The sequence below is a fragment of the Diadema antillarum genome, unplaced genomic scaffold (genome assembly GCF_040938485.1).
Source record: "Diadema antillarum isolate AM-2024a unplaced genomic scaffold, OU_Dant_1.0 scf00000025, whole genome shotgun sequence".
Lineage (NCBI taxonomy): Eukaryota > Metazoa > Echinodermata > Echinoidea > Diadematoida > Diadematidae > Diadema > Diadema antillarum.
In genome coordinates this window covers 1,601,378-1,620,332 of record NW_027270914.1, presented here as the reverse complement: position 1 = coordinate 1,620,332, position 18,955 = coordinate 1,601,378, and the positions used below count along the sequence as shown (strand labels likewise).

At 37.7% G+C, this 18,955-nt stretch overlaps 1 protein-coding gene across 1 annotated transcript in view; it reads right to left on the bottom strand.

The window, feature by feature from the left end:
- The window catches only part of LOC139733950 (uncharacterized), a 74,587-nt gene that overhangs the window by 14,139 nt on the left and 41,493 nt on the right, over positions 1 to 18,955 (bottom strand). The window contains exon 3 of the mRNA XM_071644766.1: positions 5,625 to 5,798. Coding sequence (XP_071500867.1) covers positions 5,625 to 5,798 — 174 coding nt within the window. The remainder of the gene's footprint in view (positions 1 to 5,624; positions 5,799 to 18,955) is intronic.

Genomic DNA, 18,955 nt, shown 5'->3' with positions numbered 1-18,955 from the left:
CAAGTCTTGTGTATACACAAAAAAAGGCGGTGCATAAATTCAGTTTCACTGGCATTCCTTTGTAATGTATAGCTTACAGTCCCCACCAAGAAGTAAGAAATAAAGTGATGTAAATTAAATTTCACGTGGAAAGGGAGAAACATGCAGACCAATATAGAAGTAATTTTCATGCTTCATTTTCTCCATTCTCCTTCATACTGACGGAGCCACTTTCATCTCCAAGATCCGGAAAATAGTTCACCTGCCTGAGGTATATAATAAGGAGGAATACTGCTTTATTTCTCCCCCAGCACTTCATAGAATTTTGCTTTATTTAGGCTTGTCTACCTGTTGAAAAGGACAGCTGGTCAGATCTCTGAAATTTCCAAGACACTGATAATGAGAATCCTGAAGGATTTTATTCTGTCCACAGAGAAGTTATAATCAATAGCCGTCAGGGAGATGGCAATATACCACCACTGCTCGATGTCTTTTGTCCCATGGAAAAAGAGACTGTATGTGGTCTGCACAGGAACAGATGGTTGCCACATAGGAAATGAAAGCTCCTGTATGATCTCCCCCACCCCCTCCCCCACTGCCTAGCGGTCTCCCTTTGTTTGTTTATTATTTTTTAACCTTTCTATTGTCTACCAATTTCCTTCAGTCGTGTGCTGGGACACTGTTTGTAATATTGAATGGCGCTGGGACTATTTCAACAGGAAATAAGAAAAACATGCACTGATTGAATACATGAATGTTATATCACCTGCCATCTTTTTTTTTTAATGTACCAGACAATCAACCACGCAAGATCAATTTTATTGGTCTAATACAATCATTGCATTAACTTTATAGTGAGGACAAGCTAATTTTGCTACAACACACATTTTCCACTGACACCTACCCAAGCATATCTGGGACTAGTCTTCAATGGGTTAAAGTTTTATTTCTTATCCTGATGAGGATGGGCTGATTTTCCTACAACACGCATTTCCCATAGACACCTGCCCCAGTATACTCGGGACTCATCTTCAACGGGCTAATCTCTAATCCATAGCTACCTTGTGCCTGGTAATTTCATGACAACATGTCTTATATCATTAAATGCAGATCTACTTTTGCAGCACCCAAATGACCAAGAAAAAAGTAGAAAATAAACAATTGACATTTCTAGTAACATCCATACCTTTTATCTCATTTCATCAGTCTGTTTCAATACACTAGCAATTAATATCTGTAGATTGTTTTTTCCTTGATACAGTTTTTTTTTTGTACCTTTTTCCTACTCCTTCACATCCTTGATGATTTCTCATGCACAAGCAAATAGACCAACTCCATAATGCATTTGAACATTATGCATTCCCATTTGCTCACAGGGCTGCCATGACAACCAGACAGCATGATCTAGATTTAACCTAACAACTTGCCTACCATAGGACAACTCATGCATGTAATCTTCATGCACATACGTGTACATGCGCATTCTTTTACTTATTATGGGTTTGTGAGACTGTTAGTGAAGTAGAGAGCAGATTGTGACATTGGATACACTGAAGGTAGTCTTTTTTTTTTTAGGGGAATGGGTCTGTCAGACTGTTTGTCCTTACCAAAGTAGAGATCAGATCATGAGATTGGATCAATGTACTGCACGTACAATCATTTTAAAGGGCAATTCACTCCAAACATACACTGGATTCAGAGAGGGAAGAAATATTACAACAGAACACATCAGTCAAGTTTCAGGAGGATCAGACAATCTGGTCTGACAGTATGAAATTGTAGAGTTTTGATTGAAATTCAAATGTTGTCAATGCTGGATAACAAGCCTACAATAATTCACAATGTCACAGTAATTAAACAGTAATGATAATTCTACAATTTAAAAGTAGAAAATGAAAAGTACATGTTCCACTGACTTGTTGCTGAAATGTTAAGGGTAATATTCTCTCTGTCATGGGAATGATAAATTGTAAGTCAAATAATAACTGTTTGAAAATTTTCAAAATATATATGCAATTCTCTTTACATTTGTTTTTATTCCACTATTGTAGCATCACTAGCAGGTAGCCTCCTACACTATTGATGGTATGTGGAAAAAAAAACCACACATTCAAACAACCTTTAAGCACTCACACATTTGGATAAAGATTGTGCCTTTAATTTCAAACCTCACTGATGTGTTCTATCAATCTATTTTTGCACTCACTACATCCACACATTGGGGAAAATTCCCCTCAACCCGTTGAGGACAGTTTGATTTTGCTACAACACAAATTTCCAATAGACAGCTGCCTGAGTATACTCGGGACTTGTCCTCAACAGGTTAAAGCCAAAATGTAGTTCTCTGAAGGTCAATAATCCACCATCACCTGGAATTTGCTTCCAATTTAATACATCAAAAAGTAAAAAAAAAAGAAAAAAAAATCAGCTGATTTGACAGTTGTGACATCACAATAACCAATAAGATTTTCGAGGAATTGAGCTTAAAGGATGCAAGAAAAATGGAAAATTCATATTTATTACCAGTAGTATTCTTTTACCGGGATAGCCCCTTGATTGATTTACACTGTTATTCTCGGGGGTCAACAACATGATAACAGAGTAACAATAAATTCAAAATATATGAAGAAACAAAATGAACAATTTTCACTTGTACACAGCAATAGCTTATATACCCACCATGGGGATATCGTGTGTGAATAGTGCAAAGTAAATCAATGAAAAAAGTACAATTAATGAAAAGAAGAGTACATAATGAAGGTATATCAATTATACCCGTTTCGACTCAAGAGATCCTATGTACCCTCATATGACTGTTTGAAGACATGCAGGATAGTGTGAGACCATTTTTTTCCTTTTCCTGCTTGAGCTTTAACCAGTGGGACTATGAAATGACTAGACACATTTGATACACTATTTCATTTTTTGTGCTGTAAAGACCTATTCACATCAGAAGTCATCGAGGACACAGAATCATAATGGGATATCTTTCATTTTCACAGTAAGCGTGAGCTCACATGGTCTGATAGATCATGCACGTCTGGCTGAGTTTCCCTTGCCATGTATTCATCAGTTTTCCCTAGCTGCTCTGCTCCTTTTAATGTTCTCAAAGGTCAACAGGTTATCATTTCTAATGAGTCAATAATCACACAATAACTTCAATGTCACAGGTTCCATAATGATATAAAGCAACAATGGTGCATTAATTTCCATCCAATGCTCGTTCACACACACACACACACACTTGCACACCCACACTCATTTTTCTTCAACATGATGAACATCATAATAGCATTATATCATATCAACCACAATTAAACATTGTATGTGTTTTTGTCAAATCTATCTTATTTGCTACTCCCATATAATTTACTTGTAAATTAATAAAGCAACTTCTTGCATACCCATGTACTTACTCTAATGTTAGTATATAATGAGCCTGCAAAACAATGTTTGTTTTACTACATACAAGTAGGGAATAAAGAAATTATTCAATTGGAAAATTATTCCATCTTAGATGCAAATCATGGCGTGCTAGCTCTCGGAATTTAAGAGATTTAAAGTGAAATATCACACTCCATGTTCAAGTTGAACTTATCTATTTGAGTGAAATCCGACGACCAGAGTGGCAAAGAGTTTCATCAAAATCAGACATGATTAGACTTATTTTATGTCTGATATTGATAGAAACATTTCCTGTTCTTTTCACCTGGTTCTACTCATCTATACCGAAAGCCAGGGGACTGTTTCAAGAAACTTTTTGTCAGTGACTTACACTGACAACTGTTAAAAGCTACTGAAATCCTTGCGTCTGATTGGCTGATAGCAAATTTGTCGGTGAAAACCTCCGACGAACTTGTTGATGAAACACCCCCCAGAATAAACACAATGTGAAAATGCATTTAAACTCTTTGTGCGCCAATTTAAGGCATAAACCCCCTGTATGCCACATCATTCCGAGACAGCCACATCATTCCGAGACAGCAACATACATATAAAGCACTTTTGAAAAACATTCTAGCATTCTTTTATTCAGAATCATGCAACCTTTTAGATAGAAGTGTTTATGGTAGAAAAGTATATGTAGCACAGTGAAGTTGCAGAGAACACTGCAAGATTTGCTGTGATGTCATATTATTCTATGATAAGGATATGGCTATGAGGTTTTTTACATACCATGGTGCATTGCGATTTATTAATTGGAGTGTGAGCATTTGTAAATTTGAGCAAAATAAGCTACTTGAAAGTAATTGGCAAGCTTTTGACTGAGGAGAGTGTGCGAAGGTGGCACACAAAGAATTATGAGTACACCAGAGTCTGGTGAGATGAGACTATCAAAGTGATGTCACAGTAGGAGCTTAAGAGATGAGACTATCTGAGTGATGTCACAGTAAGAGCTATGAGAGTGTGACTTTCACTCTGTCATCCTCTGATTACTCTATCATCTCAGACAGGTGACAAGTATGTCAGATGGGTTGACATTACACCACTACCTGGTCACAGACACCTCTGCCTGCGAAAAAGTGTTAAACCCTTGTGTGCCCAAGCATGTAGCTCAAAGGGATGATAGAGTTTGGGTTTAGATGGAGGATTCAGATCTTAACTTTTTGCCAGATGATTAGAAACCACTTATGAAATATCAAAGAACATACAATTCTAGGAGGTATTCAAAGTTTATTTGATGAAAATTGGTTTTGGAATGGCTGAGATATCCAAAAACAAAGTGGTCGTAATAAAAGGTGGGTATCACATTTTATTAGGACCTATTTGTTTCTGGATATATCTGCCATTTCAAAACAGATTGTCATCAAAAAGTCTTTGAATTTCTCTTACCATTGAATGCTCTTTAATAATTCATAAGAGGTTTCTCATTATCTCACAAAAAAATTGGAAACGTGAAGCTCCATCTCAACCAAAACTATACCATCCCTTTAACTTGCCAAACTTAAAAAAAAAAAAAAAAAATCAGCGTTCATATCTAATCTCTCCAAAAGTGACCTAATAATAGCAAGTTAGCAAACCCATGAACTTCGGTGTAGCAACAGGAAGGCCATGGTGACACAATAGGGATTAGAGGGATTAGGCAATCTCTATTCTTTGACAATTAGTTTTCAGACATCTGTGCTAAGTGGCAATTAAAGAAATAAAGCACTCCAGCATGCGTTCCAATCATTGAATATAGCACAGTAAGGGTCCAGAATCACTAGCACCTAGCTTGATACCAACAGTGTGCAACAGTTTCAGCGAATGATCCTGACTCGATAAATGCAGACACACTTTAATTAGTGATTGTAGAAGCCATTTGAGGAATGCAGAGGGATGGAGTTTGATTTGCACTGGAACCAGGCATCACAAGCATGTTCTTCAAACTTTGAATATTTATTTATAGACTTTTTGTTATGAAACTGTTATCTATACCATTATTGGTAATCAAGTAGATGATATTGCTTTGAATAACTGGATCTAGATGATGCAGCTTTCCACCCTGGCAAAATGTACGTTGCATGTCTGTAGCAGAGGAGGTAATACATTGGCACATAATTAATCTTGCGAGTCCAGCCATAGGAAATCACAACATTTGTGAACTAAACCCAATAGAAAGTCATTATGTCCAATAGAACAATAGTGGTTACAAAAGGGCTCACCTTTGCAACAAACTTCTTGAGCTCGTACTCTGGGTCGGACGTGACAGCTCCGCATCTGAGTAGGAAGCGGAGGTTGGGCACGATGTCGATCAGGTAGATCTGCTTGGGTTCGCGGTCGATGAAGTCAGCAAGTATTTGGAAGATCCACTCCAAGTTGATGAGACCTGCATTTTCCTGTGTAAACAAAACCAGCTTGAAATTAACTCCTCGGTTCAGGTGCACATGTTAATATTTACCAGGTTGTGACGTGGGCCAAATGGGTGCAGTGATTTATGTTGTACTTGAAACATATTAAAGGTGTAATTTTTATTCACCAATTAAAATCATGTTGATTGGCACACACAAAGTGCACCAAAATACAAGAATACTTTAACCCTTTAGCACCAGAACAATCCATGGGAGTTTTCTAAAAGATTCTACTACTTGCTACCATCTTATATGTTGATGACATTGTTAATTAATCAATGATTACTACTCCCTTCCATAGAGCAGAAATTGATATAAAAAAGAAAAGTCTACTTGCTATTAGGGGTTCAGAGCAGAGAACACCTGTACATTGTATCCTTCATATCTAAGGCATCCTTGAAATCTTACTTAGATGTGTGGTATCCTACTGCCTTTTAAAAAAAAAAATGTAACATAACTTGCAGATTTTCCTCAAATCTTCAGTGTGTTTCACTATGCAAGTGCTGAAGCATATGTTTGGAGGGCCTGCACTTTATCATTGAATTCAGTCTACTATGCCCACATAAGAGCGTCCTTCACTCTTTTTTCATGTTTGCTGGCCCAACTCAGAATTAGAAATATAGAATTTTCTATGCAATTATGCTTGATAAGTCTGCATATTTTGCTAAACCGCACAACCCTCCACTAATAGTTTTAAACACTGACCCATTTGCAAGAAAAATAGCCATAAAGCTTTATCATAGAATTTACTTTACAGCAATGCTTGAATTTTCTATGCAATTGTGCTGACTGCATATCTGTTATACAATTGCCTTGAAAAAACAGAATGTCTTCCAAAAGCACTCGTGCATTGTGGTCTTACAATAATGTAGCAAACAGGGTTTACACCCTAGCACAAAAAGCTTTATTTAAAGAGATCTCTGACAGTTTCCATCAAAATGTTGTTGTTCCTTTTTAAAATCGCCTAGGACATACAGTGTACTGGGACTTTATTTTAGCTTTTTACATCATCAACCTCTCTTAATTCAGACCAAAGCAGAGTACTTGAAATACCACTTGTCCCGTTTCCCCCTGTACTTCTGCAAACACACCAGGCTGTTTCCTTCTCTACCAAGGCATGTGTACAAACTACAGTGAATGAGGATTGCATTAGTGTGTGTCATGTTTGTCTGGTTTCTACAAGGCAGAGCAGGTCTGGTTAAAAATAACATTCTCTTTAAATCTACAAAGCAAGCTATTTTTTTTCTCGGTCACTTTAAGACCATATATCTGGTGTTTACAGTAGTGACACAGAGGGTGAAAAGATTAACTGTGTAGGACTCTAATATCAGAGCACTCTCATTCATGTGGATGCTATCAATTTCATGATTTTGAATTCGTAAAAATGATAGTTGTTTACAGTGCAACACATTTACAGGATAAAAGATTCATTGATATTAAGAATACCTGGGTTGCTAACCTGGACAGATTAAATGCAAGCACAGAATGATGCCTATAACAAGACATTCCTACAAAAACAACAAAACAATACAATAACAAATGCTGTGGCGCACATTAGATTTATACACTCGTAGGTAATTCTTGAAATGAAACCTAGAAAGTGAGATCAATCATGAAGATCAAAATGAAGTAAGTTTGTGTGTTTTAATGTCAGACAGCCAATAGAGCTCAATTATTAATCATCTGCCCAAAATGACCCCCCCCCCCCACCTCTTCCTCACTCCAATCAGCCACCGCAGAATTGAATTAATGGCATAATAAATGCTGAGAGGATGCACTAAAGCTGTTGTGAGGCCAGACAAAGATCATCATTGCTAAATTATTTCAACTCTGAAACGATTTGATGCCAAGGACACGGTTACAGACTCATGTGGCAATGACATCATTCCCCTCCTCAAACATCCTAAACCACCAAACCTACCCAGGGAATAATTTTTCTTTTCAAATTTGATGAGCAGTTCTGCTAAAAGGGAAAATACTTAAACAAAGTTCTGTACAGTCCTATGTAAAAAGAAAAAGAAGAAAAAAAAAACAACTGCTACACACAAGAAATTTTATATAGCAGTCATATAAAAAAATGCATAGCAAATTGCAATGAGATGCCAGGAAATTTATTCTCTGCTACCTAAAAGATGTTATTATTATCTGTGGCTGGCACAACACTCCCTCTTTTAAGTGCATTTCTGTGGAAGCATGTACTCGAACAACTCAGGGTCTGAGAACCAGCCCATCTAAGACTAGGCATTCTGAAATGCTCTGTACACATTCAGCAGACGCACATCATACTTTTCAAGGAAAACAAACAACCCCTCCCCATCTGAACAGACACAAAAAAAAAACCTTTACCTTGGAGATGTAATATTTTCTTAAAACTGTTTCCGGGAAAATTCTGTAGATCCTCGCAGAATTTACTCGGAAGCAATATTTCTAGAAAACATAGCAGGCACTTGAACGACACAGCCCTCAAGAGGAATTTGCCTAAATTGAAATTGTACAAACTGAAGCAAGAAAGCGGAAGCAGGCATGAGAAGGCTCGGAAGATTTCTAAGAAAGTTTTGACACTGCAATGTCAGTAGGTCATCAAACTGGCATTCTACTTGAGTCTCAGTACAATCCCTATGAATATAAATGACCATGACATTTCTCACAAATAAATTCACCCTTTTGAATGCACAAACAATACAATTACTCTTGATTTTACCAGAGGAATCCATCTTTTTTCTGTTACTTTTTGTAGTTGCTGTCAATGTGTGAATCCCTGGGTCCTTTCACATCTGAATTAGTGTGGCATTAAATGCCACAGTAATAAATTATGTTGGTACCATTTCTATACTAGTAAAATGCTATGGTACTGTAAAAGTGGATATTTTTGAGCGAGTAATTTTTCATGCTAGGCCGGGTAATAGGAATTTCGCATGTTTTTAATTCCGTGGAATCGGGACATTAGTTACTGGAACATATGGCATGCAAAAATATTTGTGTGCTTTTATTTTTGCACTAGCTTCAGGTTGCGCGAAATGCGTGAAGATTTTCAATTTAGAGTAATAGATACTGCAGTGACTCGTTTGGTACCGCTCTCATTTGACAACATACTGTGATATTTCTGACTGTGGTATTTCTGGTAGGGATTCCACGTGCGCATATCTCCTACGAGCAGAAGACACGTAATGTATCGCATCACAAGAGAAACACAACACTGTGCAATTGGTGCTATTTTGTGACACAATTAAAACTAAAATCTTGCAAGGTTTGAATTCACACCCTAGATAACATAGTATTTTGTGACGTATTTTGTGATGTATTCAAATTCACATTAACCCGTTGAGGACGAGTCCCGAGTATATTTGGGCAGGTGTCTATGGGAAATGCGTGTTGTAGCAAAATCAGTCCGTCGTCAACAGGTTAAGAAATACCTCATAAAATACCATGGTATTTCACTGCCAATGAAAATACACCTTTTGACGATACTTGCAAATGTTGCAAGGAAAATATGTCTATGTATCATTAACACAAAATGAACGATTATCACATCTGAAAACCTATATCACAGCTTATGTTACAAATGAAAACAAGTAAGGAACATTTAAGCCTGTATACTGCCATGGTCACATGACTTAGATGCCTTTTAGGGCAATCGCCCTTTGTAATTTTATCTTGTGCATGACTCTACCTCTCCCCCACACACCCACACCCACACCCACATACACATATTCAACAACCGTACAATATCAACAATTTGTATACTGTCTCATTTGGTTGTTTAAATTTGCAGATACCTGCTGCTGACCTTTTGCTGCCCTTTACTACACAGTATCACTTCTCCCTGGGATAAAATTGCTCTTTACATCAATCTCCATGACAGATAACGTGTAGGCTATGCCTTGTCACAGTGGTTCTATGTCTGCTTGTCTGTTATTAGTTGGTTTGTTGGTTTGCCTGTTAACAATCTTCTGCAAAATACAAAACAAAATGTAAATTAATTTCATTGTAGTTCTCACAGGAGGTCAAAAATGGGGGGAAAAAACTGATTACTTATCATTATTTTTATTCATTTATTCATTTATTTCTTATTTGATAGACTGGATTACCCTATAGATACAAGTGGATTTCTTAGAGGATCCTTGATTTGGGCCATTTTACCATTTTACCAAATTTCTCTGCTTGATTGTACCCTGGATGCTAGATCAAAGAATAAAGAGCAGCATTATGACATGTTTCACAATGACACAAAATTTGATCCCTGGAGGTACTTGCTAATGTTCTTGATCTTAGGACACAGAATGGCTTAATTCCTAACGTACAAAATTTGCTCCTGTAAGTGCTTGATATTTGAGGAAATGAAATGGCTTGATGGAGGCTAGGTATGCTCTATAGTTCTACCTCTTTGTCATTTTTTCTTTTCCTTTTTGTCCATGAACGTACCAAGTATCTGTAACTTTTTCTCTTTACATAACAAAATGCATTGTCCATTGAATATTCATACCACAATGCTGATCAAATGAAAATAGCAATGTCATCAATCACATCTACAGTGCATTCATGCTAACATTTTTATTCTGTTGAAAATTGAACACTCCAGCTATTCACATTCATAAATCCTGCTATCTGTGAGACAACATTGGCTTCACATCCCAATACTCAAGTAGAAGATGATTTCCAATTTATTCACAAGACATACGAGTTCCTGGCAACATATCTTCTGCCTGTAGACGCATACAGAGATCAAAATTTCTCTGAACACTCAATCCATATGAGTCAGTGATTAGGAAGAAAAATGGATTGTGACGGGGCCCCATCCAAACTTAGTATTTCTACAAATAGGATACTATCAAGATCAATGACTGTACGCTGTAGCATTTGTAATAACCTTTAGAACTGAAACATGACAGGGAACACAAAATGGCTTGCATCTTCTGTCCAGAGCTAGAGGAGTAACTACGAGTGGCAATGTTATAAATCAATCATGGCGTAACAGAGTAGAGAGTTTAAAAGGGATTGCTTTCAATGATTTGATTTGATTTGCTTTTGATCAATTGGTTTCTGAATTGTTACCCATATTCATAAATAAATCAAAATACAGATTTGGTATGATTTTGCATCAAATGTATTTTTTTTTTTGTACATAATGATGATGCAAGAAAGCTGAAGCAACACACCCTATAGGAAAACAAAATAGCTACAGTTTATGTAATGTGTGATGTACTTGCAGCTCTCACAACAAAGTAATCAAGTTTTTATCTTTAAAGTGACTAGCTGCAATAAAGAAGAGGAGAAATAAAAAGAAAGGCATACCTCTTGTGTTTAATAGGCAATGGGATGAGGGAAATGAATTTTTTGCAGCTGCTTTATCCAATAGTTTTGCATGTGTTTTTCATATCTCTTTCCGAAAGCACTGCTTTACAGTTCTTTAAAAGAAACCTGTACTGACATTTTCTACTTGTCTGATAATTCTAATCTACATTTTTTGATGCCTACAACTGGAAAGAGAGGATTCTAAAACCCAGGATAAGCCTGTCATGATTTTTTGAAAAAAATGAAAACGAGCAAGCCAAGGAACAATCCACACAATTTGGCATACGTCACAGGTGCCAACCTCCGACTTTAGCAAAACGAACTAGAAAGGTTCTACACATGTCCATTTACTGATGAAATCTCACACGAAGTACTGCAAAAACTGTTATTTAGTAAAATTGCAATATGAAGCTGAAATAAACATGTTAAACAATATTTATTAATTTTTAAAAGGAATCTCTTCAAAAGCTTTTTATTTAGATCAAATTTGTGGGGAATATTCCAGATATGCAAAATGAAATTGGCATCATTGTCCGAACGTGCTGCCCATAGAAAACTGTGTGTAAGTAACGTTGCACTAACTATGCATTGATGATGAGCAATAATGGTTCGACATCACAGTTCAAACTATCTAACGAAGATGAGGACTGAGTGATTCTTAAAATCTAAATCCAAAAAATAGTCAACGGCAATCACGGTTTACGCCTAGTTAGAAGAAAACGGCACTCAGTACATATAGACTCTAGACTAGAACTAGGACTAGGACTAGTGAGTAGTCAAGGACCGAGAAGATTCTACTCGCCGCTCCGTCGACAGCTGTACGTGCACAGCGCTAATAATAGGCACAGCGTAAACGTTTCGTATGCAATACATACCCCGAATGGCCCTGCTGCCAGAACTTGAAGAAAGTCCAGACGAAAGTCCAGACTCCAAGGTCTAGCGTTGCCGCTAGAGGCCCTTGTGCTGCAGGCCCTGTTGTTTCTGTGCTGAATTTTGCAAGTAAGGTATCTGCTTTATGGATTTTCAATGTTTTTGTGGTCGAGATAAATTTCATGGTGGTCGTATTAACACCAAGGACTAACTTAGATCTAGTTTTAGTAGGACCCATACCTCGGAAGAGTGGCCCGACCACGTAGATACAAACAGTGCCACCGCTTCGCGATCCAAGCGCTGGTGTAGGCATAGTGCTAGAGTACTTCCGTATCCATGTAGATATCTCAAAATTCACCCAACCAAATTGCACCAAAATCACAAGAAGTATTTTATAACTCATGTCCACTTGCTCACGCTAATTGGAACCAAATCGCAAGTTGAGAAGCGTAAGTGAAGTTGTCGACTTTCCTGTCGTCGCTAAAAACAATCTGCTCTGTACGACTAAACAAGAGTGATCGCGGCGTAGTAGCCCTACTTGCCTGCGCACGCACAGACTGAAGTTAGCCATCTAATATAATGAGACAAATCTTTCAAGTAATCGAGAGCAAGAAATCAATTTACAAATTATTTGAGCTAAGTTGAATGAAAAATAAAGTTCGTAAATCACACAAATCGCTAAAATCATGACATTTTTAAATTTAGTTCCCGCGTAAATTCCCCGTTCGCACAGCGCTAGTCGGCTAACTTCAGTTCTAGATTGTGCATATCGCGTTTACCAAGATCTCTCGCGAAGAGTGAGTTTTTTTTTAGTGACAACTTGAAATTCGGCATCAATATTGATACTTCTCGATTACCGATTTCGTTCAAATATAATACGGTATTTTGAAATATGCTTAGAAGTATATCCTGTAATTTTGGTGCGATTTGATTCAGCGAAATTTGAGACAGCTGCATGGATAGGACAGTACACAAGTGCCGCCTGCTAGCTAAATTGGGCCTAAGCGTCGTCTGCTACTCGGCACGATTTAACGCACGCGTATGCGAGGGCTTGTAATCAGTGAAACATTTGGCACCTTTGACATCACGACATCTGGGCTCGTCAGCTCATTAGCATAATTCTCGCCCAAAAATTTCCATTTTCAACATGAAATTACGGACTAAATCGTTATGAAATTGTGATTCTGTTTGCACCGCTTGGTCTTTTAGAATTAAAAGAACAACATATAAAAAAATAAAAAACCGGTACAATGCCCTTTTAAGGATTTTTTTTTTTGCGGCTTTGTAGGAAAACCACTAATCAATGTGTTCATATCTAAACAAGATATATGCCGTGTTCATTCAGTCATGGTATCACCCATCATAGCTTTCATTGATTGGTGCACTAACTTCAACACTTCACAGGGCTATCTCAGTAGTGATCTACACAAGATACATGTATGAGCCATGTTCACTCAGTTACAGTATCACCCATCATAGCTTTCATTGATTGGTGCACTAACCACAACACTTCACAGGGCTATCTCAGTAGTGATCTACGGGTGTGAGTCCTAACCACAACGTTTCAAATGGTTACTTTAACTCTAGCTTACTAAGATTCCTTTCACATGGTCTCTTACTTACAGCAAGAGGCCCCTGCACCCTCTAATCAAAGTTTGCTAAATTAGAATGTGATGGAGTTGCCCTAATAATGGTATGCCTAATCAGTGTAGTATTAACATTTTTAGTCTAAAATGAAATATTTGAAAAATGCGCATCTGACTGACAATGTTTGCTCAGACTACTGCATCAAATCGGTGATAGGACTGGTGGGGAATAAAAGTGCTCACAGCTTGGAAGCAAGACTAGCTTCAGCCAGCACATTAACACCTGTGAGTAGATGTAGAGGAATGAATAATACACCATCAAAACCAGCACTGCTGACGACAGATAGATAGTGCAAGGTTAAACTAATCGTGAATGACAAGGGCAAAAGCAAAAGTCATGACAAGCCATGTCATGTATTATTCCCCTTCTTGGCCAACAAAAGAATTCATGATTGGCTTGGCATTTCACATGGAAAGGTAGTGCTTTACTCAAAAATCTCTCAATGGATGCATATTACATGCACTGTAGACAGCATTAATGGCCAACCAAGCTGTGTTTCACGAAAGCAAAATATCATGTAGGAACCCCATCAAGGTGATTAAATTCAGCCATTTCAAAGTGTTTTTAACTGCATATTAACCGAGAAGCAAACATAATTTGTTGATGTGTCTTAAGTCCGTGCATTCTGTATTATGATCACTTTACTGACATGACAGTAATGGTATACCACGCGCCACTTGCAGGGTATATATTTCTTGATCATCATGGTCTAATGTGAAGCAATTTCTGTTTGATATGATTACGGCTGAAGGCAAATGTGAGAAAATTTTTGCTGCGAGCTGATTGTCAAGGCATGAGCTACGCTGATGTTGAGTGCATTTTGTGATCACTTTGAGCCACAGTCCCAGCCATGCGTATCAATGTTTTGTACAAGCAAATTTGTTCTTGGTCTGCGGAAATGGGGACATCTATTTCATATATGTTGACTATGACCCTGAGTTGATTGGATCACATACCTATTATTACACTTCCTAAGAGCTTGGAAGTCGAGGTATACTATATATTTCTTTTTTGTTCGTGTTGACTGACTGATGAATTGTACAACTGCAACAGCCACAAAAAAAAATCACTAATTTGTCCTGCAAGACACTTTAAATTCATATGCGACATACAATGTACATGTATGTACACAGTACCTGTACTCATCAATACACATATCATACCTGTCAATTTTGTTGGTGTTGTGCTGCGTGGTGATTCAACTACATCGAAGTATGCTTTAACATTAATGGATCTGATCACAAATTTTCTCTGCCAAACTATGTCATCATGATCATTCCACAACCTGTTACCATCATTATCAGCATATTTCATCATCATCACACAATATCACTAAAAAAGTACCAAAAAACAATATTTCCACAAGAATATACTGGTCAAATTATTTTCTATACAGCTTTGCAGTATTTCTGCCTTAGCATATTTCAGATTCAAAAGACCATGCACGCATTTTTTTATAGTGGTTTTCATTTCCTTAAATACCCAAGTAGCTTTTTGTGTAGTCTGGGCAGATACGTAACCTAGTGTTACACTTTCATTTCAAAAACATTAACATGTCTCCATATGGAAGAACACCATGATATTTCTCAAATGTTACGAATGAAATTAAATTGGCGATAAGACTTCACTCAAGACTATGATTGGAAGGTGATTTTCATTGGGTAGTGATTATGTGGATGCTTCATAGCTTTTGCATTAATGCACTTAACATGATATTTAACAAAGCCTGTATTCCAGGGTCAAACAGTCTCAAACTGAAGACTACATACTTCCAACTCACAAGCAGCAATGCATAATTAAAGGCGAATATATCACTTCTTTGGAAGATAGAAGCGCAATGGCATCAAACTCCCACGAGGGGTCTGGCGACAGAAGAAAGTGACTTTGTTTCTCCATGCAGAGCCATAGGGGAGCAAAGTGCCATTTATTGTTAGTGTCAGGTCATCACGTGTCCCTAAAGAAGACTTTGTATAATTCATGATACCCAGTCTACAGCACAGATGGCTGGCTTACAAAAATGAAGCCAAATTATGCACCATGTATTATACAGAACATATGGCGCAAGTGGTGTTTTTTTTTTCTCTCTCTCTGAAGCACAGAGCATCAACAAGACCACAAGTATTTCCTCTTTCCCCGTCAACGTGGGAAGCAAATGTTATATCTGTTATTAAGATTGATGAGCTGTTGGTATGCATCATAATGACATTCTGAAAGTGTTCATACAGTGGCCTGTGGGTATAGAAAGAAAGCCTTCCCTGAAGACACACATAATTGTCAAGATGATTAATTTCTCATTAGACAAGCGGTTTATCTGTATTGGTAATTCATAAGCTAAAGTGAAATTTTTCATCCCAATGGGTCAGTCAGGTAATAAAAGCTGCAAAGATGCCAGCTGAAAATGTAGGAGGCAAAGATTTTGTATTGAGATCAAAGGTTTAACTTCAAATGACGTACATGATAAATTTCTGTTATTTTTGTTGAGTGTAGTTGTAGTGAAATTGCTTGCATAGTAGGTTTACTCGATCAGAAGTCAGAGTTAAAAAGTATGCCACAGACATGCTGGAAATCAATTAGAAGCCAGAGCAAGTTCTACTAAGTTGAATAAATGACACGCAATTCCAAAATCTGTAAAATTCTGTATACATGTACATTATATGGCACACTGTTGTATACAGCGTACCCCACATTTGGAAGTCCGCAAAAAAAGAAAAAGAAAAAGAAAAATTACAGTGCTTCAACCTAAACCTCACGTGTATGCACATGAGGTATTAATGTGTGCATATTGTGCACATACCACATTGCACGTTTTCCTACCCCCCCCCCTTTTTCCATTCCTATTTTCATTTTTACTAGCAAGTATAAATGTTACTCTCTTCACTGCAAAGTGCTGGGCCAAGAAGTACTGTAAGTATGCTGACTGCAGGCATGCCACTACGGACACTATTATTATTATATACTGAACCCGTATATGCTATCAATCATTTCCACTGCATTTTCACAATAATATTAGCCACCAGTGAACTCTTCATCGAATTAGAGAATTTATGATGAAACAGTAGTGGTTATAAATAGAATAATATATGATACACAGGAGTTGACTTCGCTGAATGGTAAAATGCCTTATGAAATGTGAAATCACTGTCTTTATCATTCCTTTACACGATCATACCTTTACATGCAATGCTAGCAACGAATTGACTAATTGTGAGCCTACAAGCAGATATTGCAGAGAGGAAAAGATGCATGATTGACTGTGAGGTCCCTTGGCCTGCTGCAACCTAGTTGGTCACATACTGTAAAAAATGGACATTTTTGCGTGAGTAACATTTCACGCTCAGTGGCATAAAATGACTTTTGTGTGTTTTTAAATCCGCTCAATCAGACAGAAATATTACATTATGAAATATATATCACAAGCAAAACTATCGGCACATGGTGAATTTCCACTTTTACAAGATACAATGTCTACAGGATTATCCAAATCTATTGAGGAATGCTCCAATCTGGGGAGGAATGAATAAAAAAAAAAGTGTGTGTGGGGGGGGGGGGGGGGAACTGTGACCATAATGATTATACATGTACCAACTTTGTAGCTATGCAAGTTCCATGTTATTGCTGTGGATTTGGAACACAGACACACAAACAGAGACAAGACTGTACAGAGTCAAAATAGTACAGTCTTAGGTCAGAGTCCTTCTTGCCATCACCTGGTGATATTGTACACAGGGAAAATTGGCACAGACATGAAGGTATAATGAACAACGGTGACAAGATGAGACAATTCTCTGGCCCATAATTGCTGTACACAATGTCTAGTCTATGTTCAAGGCTGTTCCCTTTTTCCAAGACTGCCTTAACTACACTATACCATCTATTCTTCTTCCTCAGTAGTTCCACTGACTTGAATATCTATGGTTTAGTAATTCCCACTGATAATACCTTGTATGAAACCCTCACTTGCTTTACTGTAAAGATAGCTTGTGAAACTGTTGGAATGAGATACTGAAAATTAACATGAGCTCAATGGTGAAGAAAACTGTCTGTCTATATAGGGCATCTATAGGCATAAAGTGGCATATAGAAAATCAATGAATATTGTATTTTCTTCATAACAGCTGCACGGTAAAAGTTTATGTCATAACGCCAGTTCTTTCCATCACATCTGCATCAGAGACTCAAAGTCTCCTGCTGAAAGCCCATTTTTGCAAATCTCCCGTTCTCCTGCTTGAGATTAAATTTCTCCCGCCCTGGCTCTGTGTCTCCCGCTAGAAATGATTTCGTACTTAGTGTCATCGTATGTTGAAAAATAAGCCTTAGATAGCACGAGAGAGCATCTAGAACCTTTGAGCTTCAAGGGCCGTTAGGACCCCGGCCGCAAGGAACTTCGGGCTTTGCGCTCGCGATGTACGCTCCGCGCACATCAAGTTGGAGTCTCCCGTTTGCTAGGGGTTTCAGGCGGGAGAATCTCCAGATCTGAAGGTGCTTGGGGTTGGAATCTCTACTGCATTCTGAAATTTATTCAAAGAAGACTAACTATTAAGGTAGAAATTTGAATGCCACATTCAAACTTAAGCCAACCACATTGTATTTTTGAAGGTGAATATGAATTGTGATTTGTGCTACAGATGGCTAAAACCAAGGCTACCCAAAGTATGGTAGCATAGCTAATACTGCAACATCATAATGCATGTTTTTCAACACCTTACAATGAAGCTGATACAGGGTGGCTTCGGTGAGTTATTGAAAATTCCAGTGCTCAGGAAATCTGCCAACTAGATTGGAAATAGTTGGCGTGCACTTTCCTGATATTGTACAACACTTTCATAAACATTTTGCAATACCTTAGCATCAACATGCTTTTTTAATGCTTATTTAAAGTTTGACACTTTGGCAAGTAACAATACCATAAAAGACAAAGACTTTTGCCAGAGTTAATTCATTTTCTACAGAATCTGCTGGGTCCCAGACACTGCCTACAGATAGGGCGTCGGTAGCGCGATGCGCTTTGTCATCCCCTTCAAAATTCACGCACAAGTCGAGAGTTCACAAGACATCTTTGACCTAGGTCTATATGCATTTACAGAACATAAAACTGCTCCAAAACATCTTTTTTAACAATAAGAGAAATCTATCATATTATCTTTGATACAAATGATATCACGGAAGTCACATTTTGGTTGCAAAAGCGCTAACAACTGTTAGCATTTTCAAATAAACTTACGACTACCAGATGCGTTCAGTGCGTGTTGGGCAATGGGCAAACGTAGGGTGCGCGTTCGGTCAAAAAGTAGACCCGCAATTTTGGCTTAAAATCACCTTTTAGGCATTTTCGCGGG